Here is a 14,545-nt window from a genome sequence, read left to right on the forward strand (position 1 = left end):
TTAATTTAGTTTTGAAAATCAGGCTCTGCCCCTTCTTTCCCCTAAAACCAAAAGTGTGATTTGACTTAGCAGTTGGATACCTTAGTCCTGAGGTGGGCATTTGGAGTCTCATCAGCACAGGGACAGCGGGACTGTAGGGGTGGCTGATGGTGTGGCTGCTGTTGGCCTGGTGACTGTATTTCTTTGGCTTTGGTGTCTCCCCAGGTTGTCCTGGAATCCCAGCAACGGTTTGAGGAAAGGCGGAGTGACCTGGCGTCTCGTGCGGCCAATGGGGAGGTGGTGTCCCTTCGAGGGGGACCTGCCCCCCTGAGAAAGGCTGAGGGCTGGCTCCCGCTGTCAGGAAGTCCGGGGCAGAGTGAAGACTCGGACCCCCTCCTCCAGCAGATCCACAACATCACATCATTTATTAGGCAGGCCAAGGCTGCCGGGCGGACGGACGAAGTGCGCACACTGCAGGAAAACCTGCGGCAGTTGCAGGATGAGTATGACCAGCAGCAGACGGAGAAGGCCATTGAGCTGTCCCGGAGGCAGGCTGAGGAGGAGGACCTGCAGCGAGAACAGCTGCAGAGGCTTTGTGAACGGGAGTGGGAACGAGAGAGGGAGCAATTCCGGGCCGCGTCCCTACATACACGGACTCGGTCCCTGGACTTCCGAGAAATCAGGCCTTTTCAGCTGGAGCCTGGCAGGGAGCCTCGTACCCACCTTGCTTATGCTTTGGATCTAGGCTCTTCCTCAGTTCAGAGCAGTGCAGCTGCGGAGCCCCCTGCGCCCGGCTCAGCTCTCGAGCCAGCCAGAGTGTGGTCTGGACCCCCAGCCCTCGGCCAGGAATTCTTCCCCCAGAGCATGATTTCACAGCAAAATGAGCTGGCCTCCCTGAACCCCTTCGATGAGGAAGACCCCTCCAGCCCCACAGCAGGGGGCATTACCAGCCCTCCTGCCGCAGAGCGTTCCTTTGGCCCTTCAGTCTCCATCCTCAAAGAATACAATCCTTTTGAGGAAGAAGAAGAGGAGGCTGTCGCAGGGAATCCCTTCACTAACCCAGATAGTCCAGCGCCCAACCCCTTCGATGAGGAAGATGAGCATCCCCACCAGAGGCCCTCAAGCCCTCCTGTTCCTGGTAACCCCTTTGAGGAAGCCACCTGTACCAACCCCTTTGAGATGGACAGTGACAGTGGGCCAGAGGGTGAGGAGCCCATAGAGGAGGAGCTCCTCCTCCAGCAGATTGATAACATCAAGGCGTACATTTTTGATGCCAAGCAGTGTGGCCGCCTGGATGAGGTGGAAGTGCTGACAGAGAACCTGAGGGAGCTGAAGCGCACCCTGGCCAAACAGAAGGGGGGCACCGACTGACCCCACTGGCTGTGGGTGGGGCATCTTTGGGCCCAGGGCCTGGCAGGAGCCTGTGGAGCAGGACAGGGCTGGTGGGCCCGATGGGGAGGGAGGAAGGGTGACAACTAAGATGCACACAGGTTAGGGCAGGGAATCTGCTGTTTCGTGCTGTGCACTTGGAGGTTTTTCCACTACAGTTGAATAATAAAGTGGAAACCAGAACAGGAAGAATCAGCATTCATTTGCTGTATTTCCTGGGGGTTTTTAAAAAATATTTTTTGTTTTTGTTTTTTTGAATCGGGTTTTCCCTTTAGAAGGGATTTTAAATTTTCATTACTGAGTAGAACTAAAGGCAGTTCTCTTGGGCAGCCCTCGTGGGTCCACTTGCTCCTGCCTAGTCCTTGGTCTTGATGCAGTATTATAGGGCACTTTCTTTGGCCAAGACAGACTCGATGGATTCCTTTAAACCTTACTCTGGTCTGACAGAAGTCTGTCCCCCTAGGCTGTGGGTTCTTTCACCTGGGGCTTCCTCTGCCCTGCTGGGTACATCCCACCTGTGCAGCAGAAGGGGGAGCTACTGCTATGAAGCCAGTAGTTTAGACCCAGGAGAGCCCAGCACCTCTTTTTAAGAGGGGGTGATGGGGGGGTGATGTTTTACCAGGGCATTTCCCTGTCAGTTTAAGTCCTTGTTTGTCTCTTTCAGGAGGCTAAACTTCAGTGCAGGGGGATCACTGGGTCTGACCATGGTCTGTTTAGAAAATAGGAGTGGTGAACTTTTCGGATGACGGAGGCAGTAGTATTTGGGAGCAGAGTTGTCTACCCAAAGGTTGCTCTGAATGACTGATGGAACAATTGTCTGTCCCCAGCAAAACCTCCCTCTAGAACTTTGGTGAAATTACTCTGACTTGGGCTTTTTCAGAGGGCCCAGTCTATAATTTAGGATTGGTAATCAGGAAGCTTTTGTGGAACATTGCCGGGAGAATGGAAGCTTCCCTGAGTCAGAAGATAAATTAAAATGATTTTCAGGGCTAGTTGATCAGCCTTCTTCCCTTTTGGTTCATCCTGTCCTGACCTGGGGCACCAGTGGGGTATTTTCCTACCAATGTTTAGTATTAAGAAACGGAAGTGTGTGAAGAGGCACAACCCAGGATCATTCCAGTAGCACCGAAGTACTTGAACTCTTCATCAATTAAGGGCAAAAAGGGAAATTGTTAATTTAGCTCTGGTGCTTTGGTTTACATAATCCTTAAGTGATGTTTGACATCATGATACTCAAGTGTGCTCAGCTCTAGGTAGAGTTCCTGCAATTAGGCGTTTCTGATTAAAGAACAATAACTGACCACTAGTCACTTTATACCCCTTAACTAACTATGGGTCATCCTTTCACTGATTACTGGTGTGAGAGCTGAGATTCATTTTGTTACCTTCTGGGAAGACCCCTGTTGGTCTTGAGAATGTTTGAAGAACTGTGGTGTAAAGGTAGTCTGTATTTTTGTTGACACTATTCACATTTCTTTGGCATCTGTTGGATCTTTGGGCTGAATGAAAAGATCTTGCATAGGGGTGTGGGAATGGGATATGGGTGGAGGGTGTGTGGAGGATGCTTTGCGTTGGGGTTCTGTTCACAAAGGAATATGAGTGGATTACTAATGTCAACCAAGTTCCCAGCCTTGTTGATTATTGTGGTTGGGAAGTTGACAACCAGGTATCTAAAGTATTGCCTGGTACAGGCATCTTTCTTCCTTCTTGTGCCCTTCCTGCTGTCGTTGTGGAGGGTTTCATGGCTGGCTGGCATGCTTCCTACTGCTAGTCTGTCATTGCTCTCTGATCGAAGAGGACGACACTCTGCACCAAAAAGCAGGTAGTTCCGGAAGCTAAATGCTGCTTTCCATCATAATTACTTTTCTTATGAGAATATATCTCTTCATTAGCTAGTGATTTCAATTCAGACTAGTTTACTGAACCTACCCTTTTCCTGAAGTCAACCCAGGTAGCAATCTGTAAGTAACTAAGAGCATTAAGAACCACACATATAAGAAACATTATTTTTAAACTTAAAACAAAAGACAAAAAACAAAAAACACTGAATATACTAAACCAAACTAAAACCTTCTGATGTGATTGAATTCTTCCATGGGTGTATTCTTCCATGAATTCTTCCATTTAATTCTTCCGTGGCTATATTCTCCTATAGTCATAGGCCTGACCGGAATTAGAATTCTCTGTCCCCAACATTTCCCAGAACTCACACAGGCACAAAGTTGGATTTACAGAGATGGGTTATCATCAGGGTAGATAAAGATGGCCTGTGAATCGCAGCCACAGCTTCGAGTGCTTACCTCATGTGAGTATCTCACTCTTCCTGCAGCCCTTCAAGGCAGGCAGCTCCATCTCGTGAGAAAATGAGCAAGTTCTCGATGCAGCGTTGGCAAATAGCCTAGGCCTGGGTCACGTACGGAAGAGACTTTGGGAATTCAGGCATCAGATGAAGTTGGCTTTTCTTTTTTACGCCTTGTTTGTATTTTTCCATGTCTAATACACTAAGGACACTACTCATTGTACTTGCAGCTCAATGTGTCTTTGCTGTTCGGATACTAGAGTGTACTTCTGAGTCATCATGTACCAGGTGGTAGGTTGGACATAAATTGGCATAATTAGGCCTTGGTACTCAAAGAGAGAAGCTGGTCTCTTTACCAGGTCACAGACTATCGAAGCAGATTGTACTGGTCATCTGACAATGACAGCTTGAGGGTCATTGTGTGCATGCACTACTCTGGGGCCTTGTATTGGAACCTTTTTTAAAAAAAATAAACTAACAGATGTTAGTGGTTGGGTGTATGTGTGTGTATGTGCACGTGTGTTGAAAGAGAATTACCAGATAACATCTCTGGCCCCGCCCCTTTCTTGATCATCATCTGAGTATCAGAAGATAGCCCCAGCTCCTATGTTAACTGTGTGGTTAAGGCCTCTGGACAAAAGGTCACTAGGCTGTTAATGGGGTAAATGTGGGTTCCACTTCTGCCCTTATCCCCAGTTTTTCCTGCAGTGTTGATCAGATGAATTGTTTCACACCAGAGTAGTGCAAGACCTTTTAATGATCCTATCAACCTCATTTCAGGTTAGAAGAAACTGAGGCTCAGAGAGGTTGAGGAACCTTACGGCTGCCATTTGTGCCAGGCTGTGCGACCTTTTCACATATTCCCCTTTTAGCTCTGCCAGCAGGCCTGTGCGGTAGTTACTCGGGTATTTATCTGGCAGATAAACAGGTTGAGAGAGGTTAGCCTGGCAGGGGGTCACATGGCCTGTCAGTGGTAGAGTAAGGATTTAAAGCCTGGGCTGCCTGACTCGCTTTGCCCTAAGTAGCAAGAGGGGTTCCACCTGGGTCAGGCACAGCGGGAGTGCCCAAGCACTGTGGCCTGTGTTGTATATGGACACTCATGTTTCTAATGTGGGAAGGGACATTTCATCCATAGGAAGTGCCTTCTGTGGACTTTAAGATCAAAACTTCTGCCTGAGACTCTTCAGCAGCCTAGCACGGTTTTTTAAAATACTTCAGAGAGGGGGAAATAAACACCCCACTTCAGAAAGGACTTCTGGTTTCAGGTCAGGCACACAAGGAGTTTTGAAGTTGTCACTCCTGTCCTTACATCAAGAGAAAGCTGGACAAAGAAAATCAATGACTCTCCTTGGACGCATCAGAGAACTGAGTGCAGGGCAAACTGCTGCCTTGAAATCTGGAGAGTCACCTGGAGCAGAAGCCACTGGAGCCACAGCTGGTAGGAACACTTGGAACGTGGGAGGCTGAGTGTGGACCAGCACCGGGTAGTAAGGAACTCCTGGGGGCCACAGCCCAAGGGACACCACACACCTTCATGGTTTAACTCCAGGAACCCCACCTGGTTTTCACAGCTAATTGCTGAGAAAGAGTCCCTGGTGGCTCTGGCAGGGGAAGGGGAAGAGTAATCTTTGTAAAATAAACTCTGAGCATTCCTCAGGGGAAAAGACTGTACCAGAGTCTAATCCTACCCAGGGAAGGACGTTTCTGAGCTGAAACCAACAGTGGGACGCTTAACTGACTGCACCACCCAGATGCCCCAACTCACACACGTTGGCACTAAATGTATATGGGGTTTTCCCACACCAACCAATTCTTTGACACCAGCTGGGTGTCCTACAAATTCAACTCTGTTCTGACACTATCTGGAGTTAGCATCTGATCCCACACATTAAGGGCTCAGCGCCACAAGACTGCCCCCTACTTCAGATGCCAATGACAAGTGTAAGTCTCTGGTACTTCTAGCTCACAGGCTAAAAGCCAGGGTTCCCACAAGCCTCTCCTTGAGTTTGATAATTTGCTATAATGGCTTGCTAGATTACTGGTTAATTATAAAAGAATACAATATAGGAACAACTAGATAGAAGAGATGCATAGGGCAAGATATAGAATAAGGGGCATAGAGCTTCCATGCCCTCTGCACCACTCTCCCTGCACTATCACTGATGTGTTCATCCTCCTAGAAGCTCTCCCAACCCCTTTGGTTAGGGTATTTTTTAAAAAAGATTTTATTTATTTGAGAGAGAGAGAGAGAGAGAACAAGCAGGGGTGCAGCAGAGGGAGGGGGAGAAGCAGGCTCCCTGCTGAGCAAGGAGCCTGATGCGGGACTCGATCCTAGGACTCTGGGATCATGACCTGAGCTGAAGGCGGATGCTTAACCGACTGGCTGAGCCACCCAGATGCCCATGGTTAGGGTATTTTTTAATGGAGGCTTCATTACATAGGCATGATTGATTAAAATCATTGGCCATTTGTGATTAACTCAACCTCCAGCCCCTTTCCCCTCCCCAGAGGTTAGGGGGCTGGGGCTGAAAATTCCAACTAATCATCTGTGGCAACCAATCCCCCATCCTTAGGGGGTTTCCAAAAGCCCCCTCATTTGCATTAACTGGTGTGGTTAAAAGGCGCTTATTATGATAACAAAAGATGCTCTTTTCATCTTTCTCTCTCTAGAGCTAATTCAGGAACAGGGACAAAACCCAGATATTATGACAAAAAATGCTCCCGGGGGCACCTGGCTAGCTCAGTCAGTGGAGGATGTGAGTCTTGATCTCGGGGTTGTGAGTTTCAGCCCCACGATGGGTATAGAGATTACTTAAAATCTTAAAGAAATAAAAGATGCTCCTATATTATCATTAGGGAAATTACAAGGGTTTCATGAGTCAGGAAGAAAGACCAAATATATATATATATATATGTATAAATTATTTATTTATTTATTTATTATAATATCACAGAATGAGATTAAGAATATTCATTTATTATATCACAGAATGAGATTAAGAATATTTATTATAATATCACAGAATGAGATTAAGAATATTTATTTATTTATTTATTATAATATCAGAGAATGAGATTAAGAATACCAGGGGTGCCTGGGTGGCTCAGTCGGTTAAGCTGCTGCCTTCGGCTCAGGTCATGATCCCTGGGTCCTGGGATCGAGCTCCGCATCGGGCTCCCTGCTCGGTGGAGAGCCTGCTTCTCCCTCTCCCTCTGTCTGCCGCTCTGCCTGCTTGTGCTCTCTATCTCTGTTAAAATAAATAAATAAAAATCTTAAAAAAAAAAAAAAAGAAATACTTGTGAAGGTCACAGCCCAAAGACACAGGCCCACTAAATACTGAGATTTCATCAGATTATAGAATGCTTCCCCCCACACACACCTTACCACCACAAAGACACTAGAGGAATTTGAAGCCTCTGGACCTACAGCTACAGCAAACGTTAAACACAACTCAACTCCTAGCCAGATTAACATAAATCCTCATTCTAGAGGTTCATTTACTTAAGTTCCTATTATCCAATACAGCCAATATTGTTGGGCCTTCAGCAAAAAATTTTAAGCATGCTAAAAGGCAATAAAAAAAAAATAAAACACAGTTGATGAGACACAGCAAGCATCAGATTTCTATGACACAGATGTTGGAATTATCAGACAGGAAATTTAAAATAACTGATAAATATATTAAAGAGTCTCAAGATAAAAAATAGTATGCAAGAACATATGGGTAATGTAAGCAGAGATAAGAAAACTCTTAGAAATAGTCAACAGGAAATGTTAGCAAATCAAAAACACTGTAACAAATGAAGAATACCTTTAAAGGGCTCATCAGCCAACTGGACACAACTGCAGAAAGAATCAGTGAGCTTGAAGATAGGTCAATAGAAACTTCCCTAACTGAAATGCTGAGAGAAAAGAATGAAAAACAAACCCAGAACAAAATATCTGAAAACAATGTGACAATTTCAGAAGATGTAATATATGTAACTGGAACACCAGAAGAAAAAAAAGAATGAAGGGAGAAGAAATATTTGCGGTAATGATGGCTGAGAACCTTCCAAAATTAATGACAGATCCTGGAAGCTCAGAGTAGGATCAATATCAAGTAGGATAAATATCAAATGTCTATACATAGGTATATCTTTTTTTTAAGATTATTTGAGAGAGGGGAGGGGAGCGGGAGGATGGGTTAGCCTGGTGATGGGTATTAAAGAGGGCACGTTCTGCATGGAGCACTGGGTGTTATACACAATGAATCATGGAACACTACATCAAAAACTAATGATGTAATGTATGGTGACTAACATAACATAATAAAATAAAAAAAGATTATTTGAGAGAAAGTGTGCTTGGGGGAGGGGCAGAGGAAGAGGGAGAATCTCAAGCAGACTCCCCGCTGAGAACCAAGCCCCACTCAGGGTTGAGATATGTGGACCCTGAGATGGTGACCTCAGTGGAAACCAAGAGGCTGAGGCTTAACATTCCCGGCCACCCAGGCGCCCCATCTGTATGTAGGTATATCTTATTCAAACTGCATAAACCAGAGAAAATCTTGAAAGAAGCCAGAAGAAGAAAAAATCTTACAGAAAAGACAAAGAATTATAGCTGACTACTCCTCAGGAACATTCAAGAAGAGTGGAGTAAAATATTTAAAGCGTTGAAAGAAAACCCCCATTCACCTAGAATTCTATATCTGGCAAAATTATCCTTCAAAAGTCAAGGAGAAGTAAAAACTTTCTGAGATCAGTAAGCATACTTCAGAAATGCATCTCATCCACCTTTCGCTTATGAACAAATTGTGGTCCAGAGCTGTTAAGTGGGTGAACCAGGAAGGGGTAGTTTCCAAACTTGCCTTTTTCCCCCCCCTTTTGCAAATCAGTTTTTATAGTAAATGTTAGAAATTGTGCACTTGGAACACTTCATTTTGAATCCGGAGAAGTTGAGAGAGAAAAACTGACTTATTTGGGTGCCTCGGTGGCTCAGTCGTTGAGCGTCTGCCTTCGTACCAGGTCATGATCCCAGGGTCCTGGGATGGAGCCCCGCATCGGGCTCCCTGCTCAGTGGGGAGCCTGCCTCTCCCTCTCCCACTCCCCCTGCTTGTGTTCCCTCTCTCGCTGTGTCTCTCTGTCAAATAAGTAAATAAAAATCTTAAAAAAAAAGAAAAAGAAAAACTTACTTGAGGTTGAAGAGCAAGTTAGTAGCCCACTTGGCATCTGAACGCAGCTCTTCTTGATTTATTTCCAACTGTAATTCTGTTGTTTGACTGAGTTTGAGTCTATTTAAAAATATTTTCCCTTGTGGGGTGGGCGTGGGGAGAGGCTAATTTACAGAGTGTGAAAAGCAAAAGTTCTGGGTGGGTGTTCTAAAGCGAAGATGTACTAGCGGGATCCCCGCCCCAAACCCTAAGCCAACGCTGGCCGGGACTACAAGTTCCAAGCTGCTCCCCGGCGCGCGCGCGCTGCCCGCCGGGAGGCGTCTCCTGTGCGTCTGCGCGGGAACTGGAAACCAGCGAGGACGCGAAGCGGTGTGAGGTCTGTCGGGCCGGCAGCGTCGGCTGCTCTGGTTCTGTCCTCGCGGCTAAGCCCGCGGCCCGACCCCTCCGCCGCCATGCCCATGAAGGGCCGCTTCCCGATCCGCCGCACCCTCCAGTACCTGGGCCAGGGAGACGTAGTGTTCAAGGACTCAGTGAAGGTCATGACGGTGAACTACAACACGCACGGGGAGCTGGGCGAGGGCGCCAGGTCAGTCGGAGCCCTTTGAGGCCGCCCCCAGGCCGCGCGGACGTACCCTGCTCGCTGTAATGACGTGCTAGTAACGCTGAGACCTGGAGCTGCTCTGGGTGCTACTTAACCGAGGCTGGCCTCCTGAGCTGGGTGCCATTGGCCCCATTTTACAGACGAGGAGACCGAGGACAGCAGGGCCGCGCTGTGCCAGGGCAGTCGTGACTGAGGTCGGGGAGCGGAGGACAAGGGTCCCCCACCCCTTCCCCTACCTCCCCGGTGGAGGACTGGGCTAACCCGGGGAGGCCGGAGTCTCCTTAACTACCTGTGCCTGGCTGGCGAGCAGTGGGAAGCAGCGGCGCACGTTCTGCTCTGGATGGAGCCAAGCCCAGAGGCCACAGACCCTGTTTAGGTCCCAGCTCTAACAACTGCTGGCTTTGGGCGAGTTGCTCCTTATTGTCCCAAACTGGCATGATACCTATGTCCAGAGCCGCTGTGGGGATGTAGTGAAAGAAGTAACAGCTGCTAGCACTTACTGAGCCCTTCTGCGTGCGGAGTGCTTCTGAATGTTTGTCATGCATTGTCTCATTTGATGTTTATAGAAGCCCCATGGTTATCCCTATTCTAGGGATGAAGAAGCGCACAGAGATGTTAGTAACTTGCTTGCCCAGGGCACCACGCTGGCCAGTGAGTGGTGGTGAGCCGTAGCTGTGAACGTGCTTCTCCGCTGCAGGACTCGTCCCTCTCATAATTGATTATGTCAGCTGTGTAGCCCCAGGCTCCATACCCCCACCGCCGCCCCCCACCCCCACCCCCACCTTAAACTCCCTGGGGTGGTTTTTCAGCATGGAGCAGAGTGAGAGCTCCTTAAATGGAAGCTTAGAAAAGAAGTGTTTGAATTGAACCTTGAGGCAGCAGCGGTGCTTTGGGCTTTTCAGGTATTAAGTATAAATTTACTGATTGCCTACTGAATGCTTGGCCCCATGCTGTGAGCTGGGGATTCACCAGTGCCTAAGAAGTCTTGTCCTTCAGAAGCTTTGGGACTGGGTGTATGGGGTGGATCAAAATGGGCTGGGGAAGTGCTCCCAGTAGGGTATGGTCCCCCCTGGTGAGGGCCCTTTGCTGCACAGCTGTTCAGGATAGCCAGAAGCTACCTCCTAGCTGTTTGTTGTCCACAGGTGAAGCCAAAAACTTGTAGCTGCTTGCATGGGAACAGGTGGGCTGATGGCTTCTGGAAGACCTGGGTCTAGGGGTGAATGGGCACCTGGATACTCCTTCATAACTCACTGTGCATCCCATCCATCCACGCTAGGAGTCAGCAGAGGTGGGGCAGTACCAGAAAGGAGGGAAGCAGTCTGGATGGGCCCACTCAGATTGGGAAAATGTGCCCTGTCACAAGGGGCCATTCACTGCTTGGCTACGGCTTAGCCATGTGGGCCCACGGAGAATTTCTGACTTGTCAAGAAGCCAGAAATTCAGATTTTTATATAAATCTCTGGTTTTTTAAATGATCAGTCTATCAGAATAGACCTGCAGGCCTTATAGTTGCAGTTCAAGTATTTTAATACCCTGTAGGTAAATAAGAGCCAAACAGCCATTCTGTGCTTCATTGTTCTGAATGGTAAGAGCCTGTGTATGCCCTTGTGGATTTCGTGCCCTTGGGTTTGAGTCTACCGGACTTGCCCTTTCCAGCCCCACCGGCCTTTGCTTGTTCATATACCCTTAGCATTTCAGCTGTCCCTCCCTGGATCACCTCCATTCCAAGTACACCAGTATACTTCCCCAGGCCAGCCATAGTCTCGGGTGTCTGCTGGGTGTGTGGGGAGCTGCCTTAGTGCCTGAGGGCTAAGTCCCTGCTCACCTTTGCCAGATGTTCTTGCCTTTCAGGTGCAATAAAAAAAGTAACAGCTGCTAACATTTTTTGAGTTCTGTGTCCATCCTGAGCCTCAGGATCTAGGTGAATTTGGTAATTTGATGGTGACAGAAGAGTGGTTGAGGTCCAGCCGCACACAGCCCTCTTCTTTCATTTACTGGTTGTGTGACCTAGGGCAGTTTACTTTTCTGACCTGTTTGCTTAGTTATAAAACCCCACCTTGCAGGGTCATTGTGAGGATTCAAGTATTAAAATGCCTAAGGTGTCTGGCACGTACAGCAGGTGCTCAGCTAAAGGTTACCTACCATTATCAACTTTGTTCCCAGGTTTCACAAACCGTTTACATCTTCCTGTCGAGGGGCACCTGGGTGGCTCGTTTGGTTAAGTGTCTGACTCTTGATTTTGGCTCAGGTCATGAGATGGAGGCCTACGTTGGGCTTCATGCTCAGCAGGGAGTCTCCCCGAGATTCTCCCTCCCTCTACCCCTCCCCACTGTGTGCTTTCTCTCTCTCTCTCTCTCAAATAAATAAATAAATCTTTTAAAACCAAAAAAACAACACAAACAAATTCCTGTTGAGTTTTTGCCCTAGTAGTTCTAGGTGTGAGCAATTCCTGCATGGATATGCCCTGGTTTCTTTGTACGATGTTGAGATCCTCTGCTATGGGGTGGTAATTGAGCAGAGACGTCATAAGCCCAGGAAGGTAAATTCAGCTTTGGAGCTTCGAGCCTTGTGTGCTGTCGTGATGCAAGGCATATAGTAGGACCTTACCTCCACTGCCTCCCCTAGAGGCAACAACTTCTACAACTCTAACCATTTCATTAGAGTTTCCCTTGCATAGTTAAATACCAAACTTGGAGAGCTGTTTCTTCCTTTTCTAGGTTTAGGCTTTATCTGTTGTCTTGCCACTATGGAAGATGAGAATTTAGCTCTTTCCTCACTATTGCCATTCCCCAACCCAACACATCCTCCCAATGACTATCCTCCCAGGATAGTCATTTCAGAACTTTGGCTAGAACAATATTCAATGTTTAAATTAATACGACTGTGAACACCATATACAGTTGGACCAATTAGAGTACTATGATTATTTTTTCCTTTTTGTTTTTGCAAAGCTTTTTGTTTTCCCTGGAGTTAATAATTGTCCTTGCTTTTGCTTTGTTTTGCTTGCAGATTCTGCCCCGGTTATGGAAGTCTCCCCAAGTAAATGGTCACACAGTCGCCTTCTGTTGATTCTATCAATTCATCTTAAAAACGAATTACAAGCTCCACTATGGACTGGTTGTCCTGCATTGCCAGCATCTTGGCATAAACACTGAGGCACAGAGCAGTAACTTGTCCTGGCTCAGACAGCTGAGAAGTGGTAAAGCTGGGTGACTGTGTTACTGTCCCATGTATCACTCGCACCTGTCTGTCATCTGATGTGGGGCAGGGTGGCAGGAGGAAGCAGAGGGCACATTTAAATTAGGATCATTTGGAGAGCCTTTAATTAAGGGACTATTTACAGAGGTATGGGCAAGGATGGGGAAAAGAAACCATAAGGGACCGTGCAGGACCTCAGGTCTCGGCTTGCAGAAGTGACGGGGAGAGGGCTGCCTGACAGGAGCCTGGGACTCAGCCAGGAGATGAGTCAGGGAATCTAACAGGTGGAAAAGAATCCTATTTTAACTTACATGACTATTGGGAAGGTATTGAGAATCTCTTCATAAGATGATAGGCTCTTTGGGTTTCTGCCTGTTTGTGGCTTTTGTGGCTGAATTGTAAAACATTTTTTTTAAGATTTTTATTTATTTATTTATTTGAGAGAAAGAGAGTGTGTGCGTTTGGGTGAGTGCATGGGGGCAGAGGGGAAGGGAGAGAATCCGGATTCAAGCAGACTCTGTGCTGAGCGTGGAGCCCGATGTGGGGCTCGATCCCACGACCCTGAGATCATGATGTGAGCCGAAATCAAGAGTTGGACAGTTAACCGACTGAGCCACCCAGGCGCCCCTGGATTGTAAATCTTAATGATGTGTAAAACTTTACCAAAGGAATTAGCCTTTTTGTTTTATGTTTTACAAACATTTTTCTTCTGATTTGGCAAATGTTGATTTTGTTTCTGGTAAATTTTGCCATATAAAAGTTTTAAGGTGGTCCTATTTATCTGTGTTTTAAACCTAAGTTTAAAGGTATTCTCCATGTTTGCTTTCATTTATTTTAAAATTATGGTACAATTTACATGAAGTATACAGCTTGATGAGCTTCTGCTTAGGAATGAATACACCTGTCTAACCAGCACCCAAGATCTGGAACATTTCATAGTTTTATGTTTACATTTATTCTTCTGCTCAGTGAGTTTTAGGTTAGTGTGCAGTGTGAGGTAGGGGTACAGATGTCTTTTCCCTCAAATGACAAGCCACAAGTCCTGACACCCACTGTTCAGAGAATATACTAATAAATTCCTGACGGCTGCTTTTCTCAGCCTTTTTGTGGGGCAGGGTCCCCTGAGAATTGGATGAAAGTTCTGGACTATCTCCTTCAAAAAAAAAAACAGGTGCACAGCATTTCAAATTAACTCTGTTTCACAGGTTTAATTTCTTCCCTTTTGCAGGAAGTTTGTGTTTTTCAACATACCTCAGATCCAGTACAAAAATCCTTGGGTACAGATTATGATGTTTAAGAACATGACGCCGTCCCCCTTCCTGCGGTTCTATTTGGGTGAGTGTGGCCTCTGCCAAGGCCGGGGGAGGGTCTTTCTTCCCATCCCTTCCTCCCACCATAGCGCTTGGGGGACCTGAGCTATGAGCTTTTGTAAACATCCCTTACTTCCATCACTGGCTTTGTTTTTTTTTAAAGATTTTATTTATTTATCTGACAGAGAGACACAGCAAGAGAGGGAACACAAACAGGGGAGTGGGAGAGGGAGAAGCAGGCTTTCCGCTGAGCAGAGAGCCTGATGTGGGACTTGATCCCAGGACCCTGAGATCATGACCTGAGCTGAAGGCAGACGCTTAACGACTGAGCCACCCAGGCGCCCCTCATCACTGGCTTTGGACCGTGGCACACAGTGGCCACTGAGGTCTGGACTCTTCCCCTGTTTCTCCAGCCCCATCTCCTGTTGCCCCCACATCTTTCTACGTGCCTCACAGCGTACAGCTGGTTTTTCCAAATTCCCTTGCCACACCTCGCTTTGCTGCCTTTGCTCATGCTGGTCCCTCTGCCGGAAATCCCGTGCTGCTTTGCTTATTGATTTATTTTTAAAATCTTTCTGAGATTCCACTTGGGCACCACTTCTTCCAGGAAGCCCTC

At 47.0% G+C, this 14,545-nt stretch overlaps 2 protein-coding genes across 4 annotated transcripts in view; both read left to right on the top strand.

Moving 5' to 3' along the window:
• RBSN (rabenosyn, RAB effector) overlaps positions 1-5,875 on the top strand; it is a 30,235-nt gene extending 24,360 nt beyond the window's left edge. The window contains exon 12 of the mRNA XM_032411988.1: positions 205-5,875. Coding sequence (XP_032267879.1) covers positions 205-1,350 — 1,146 coding nt within the window. The 3' untranslated portion in view covers positions 1,351-5,875. The remainder of the gene's footprint in view (positions 1-204) is intronic.
• Positions 5,876-9,139: 3,264 nt separating this feature from the next.
• MRPS25 (mitochondrial ribosomal protein S25) overlaps positions 9,140-14,545 on the top strand; it is a 41,228-nt gene continuing 35,822 nt past the window's right edge. For all 3 annotated transcript variants that reach the window (XM_032411994.1, XM_032411993.1, XM_032411992.1), the window contains exons 1-2: positions 9,140-9,406; positions 13,848-13,954. In XM_032411994.1, coding sequence (XP_032267885.1) covers positions 9,273-9,406; positions 13,848-13,954 — 241 coding nt within the window. In that variant the 5' untranslated portion in view covers positions 9,140-9,272. The remainder of the gene's footprint in view (positions 9,407-13,847; positions 13,955-14,545) is intronic.

The sequence above is a fragment of the Phoca vitulina genome, unplaced genomic scaffold (genome assembly GCF_004348235.1).
Source record: "Phoca vitulina isolate PV1807 unplaced genomic scaffold, GSC_HSeal_1.0 scaffold13, whole genome shotgun sequence".
NCBI lineage: Eukaryota > Metazoa > Chordata > Mammalia > Carnivora > Phocidae > Phoca > Phoca vitulina.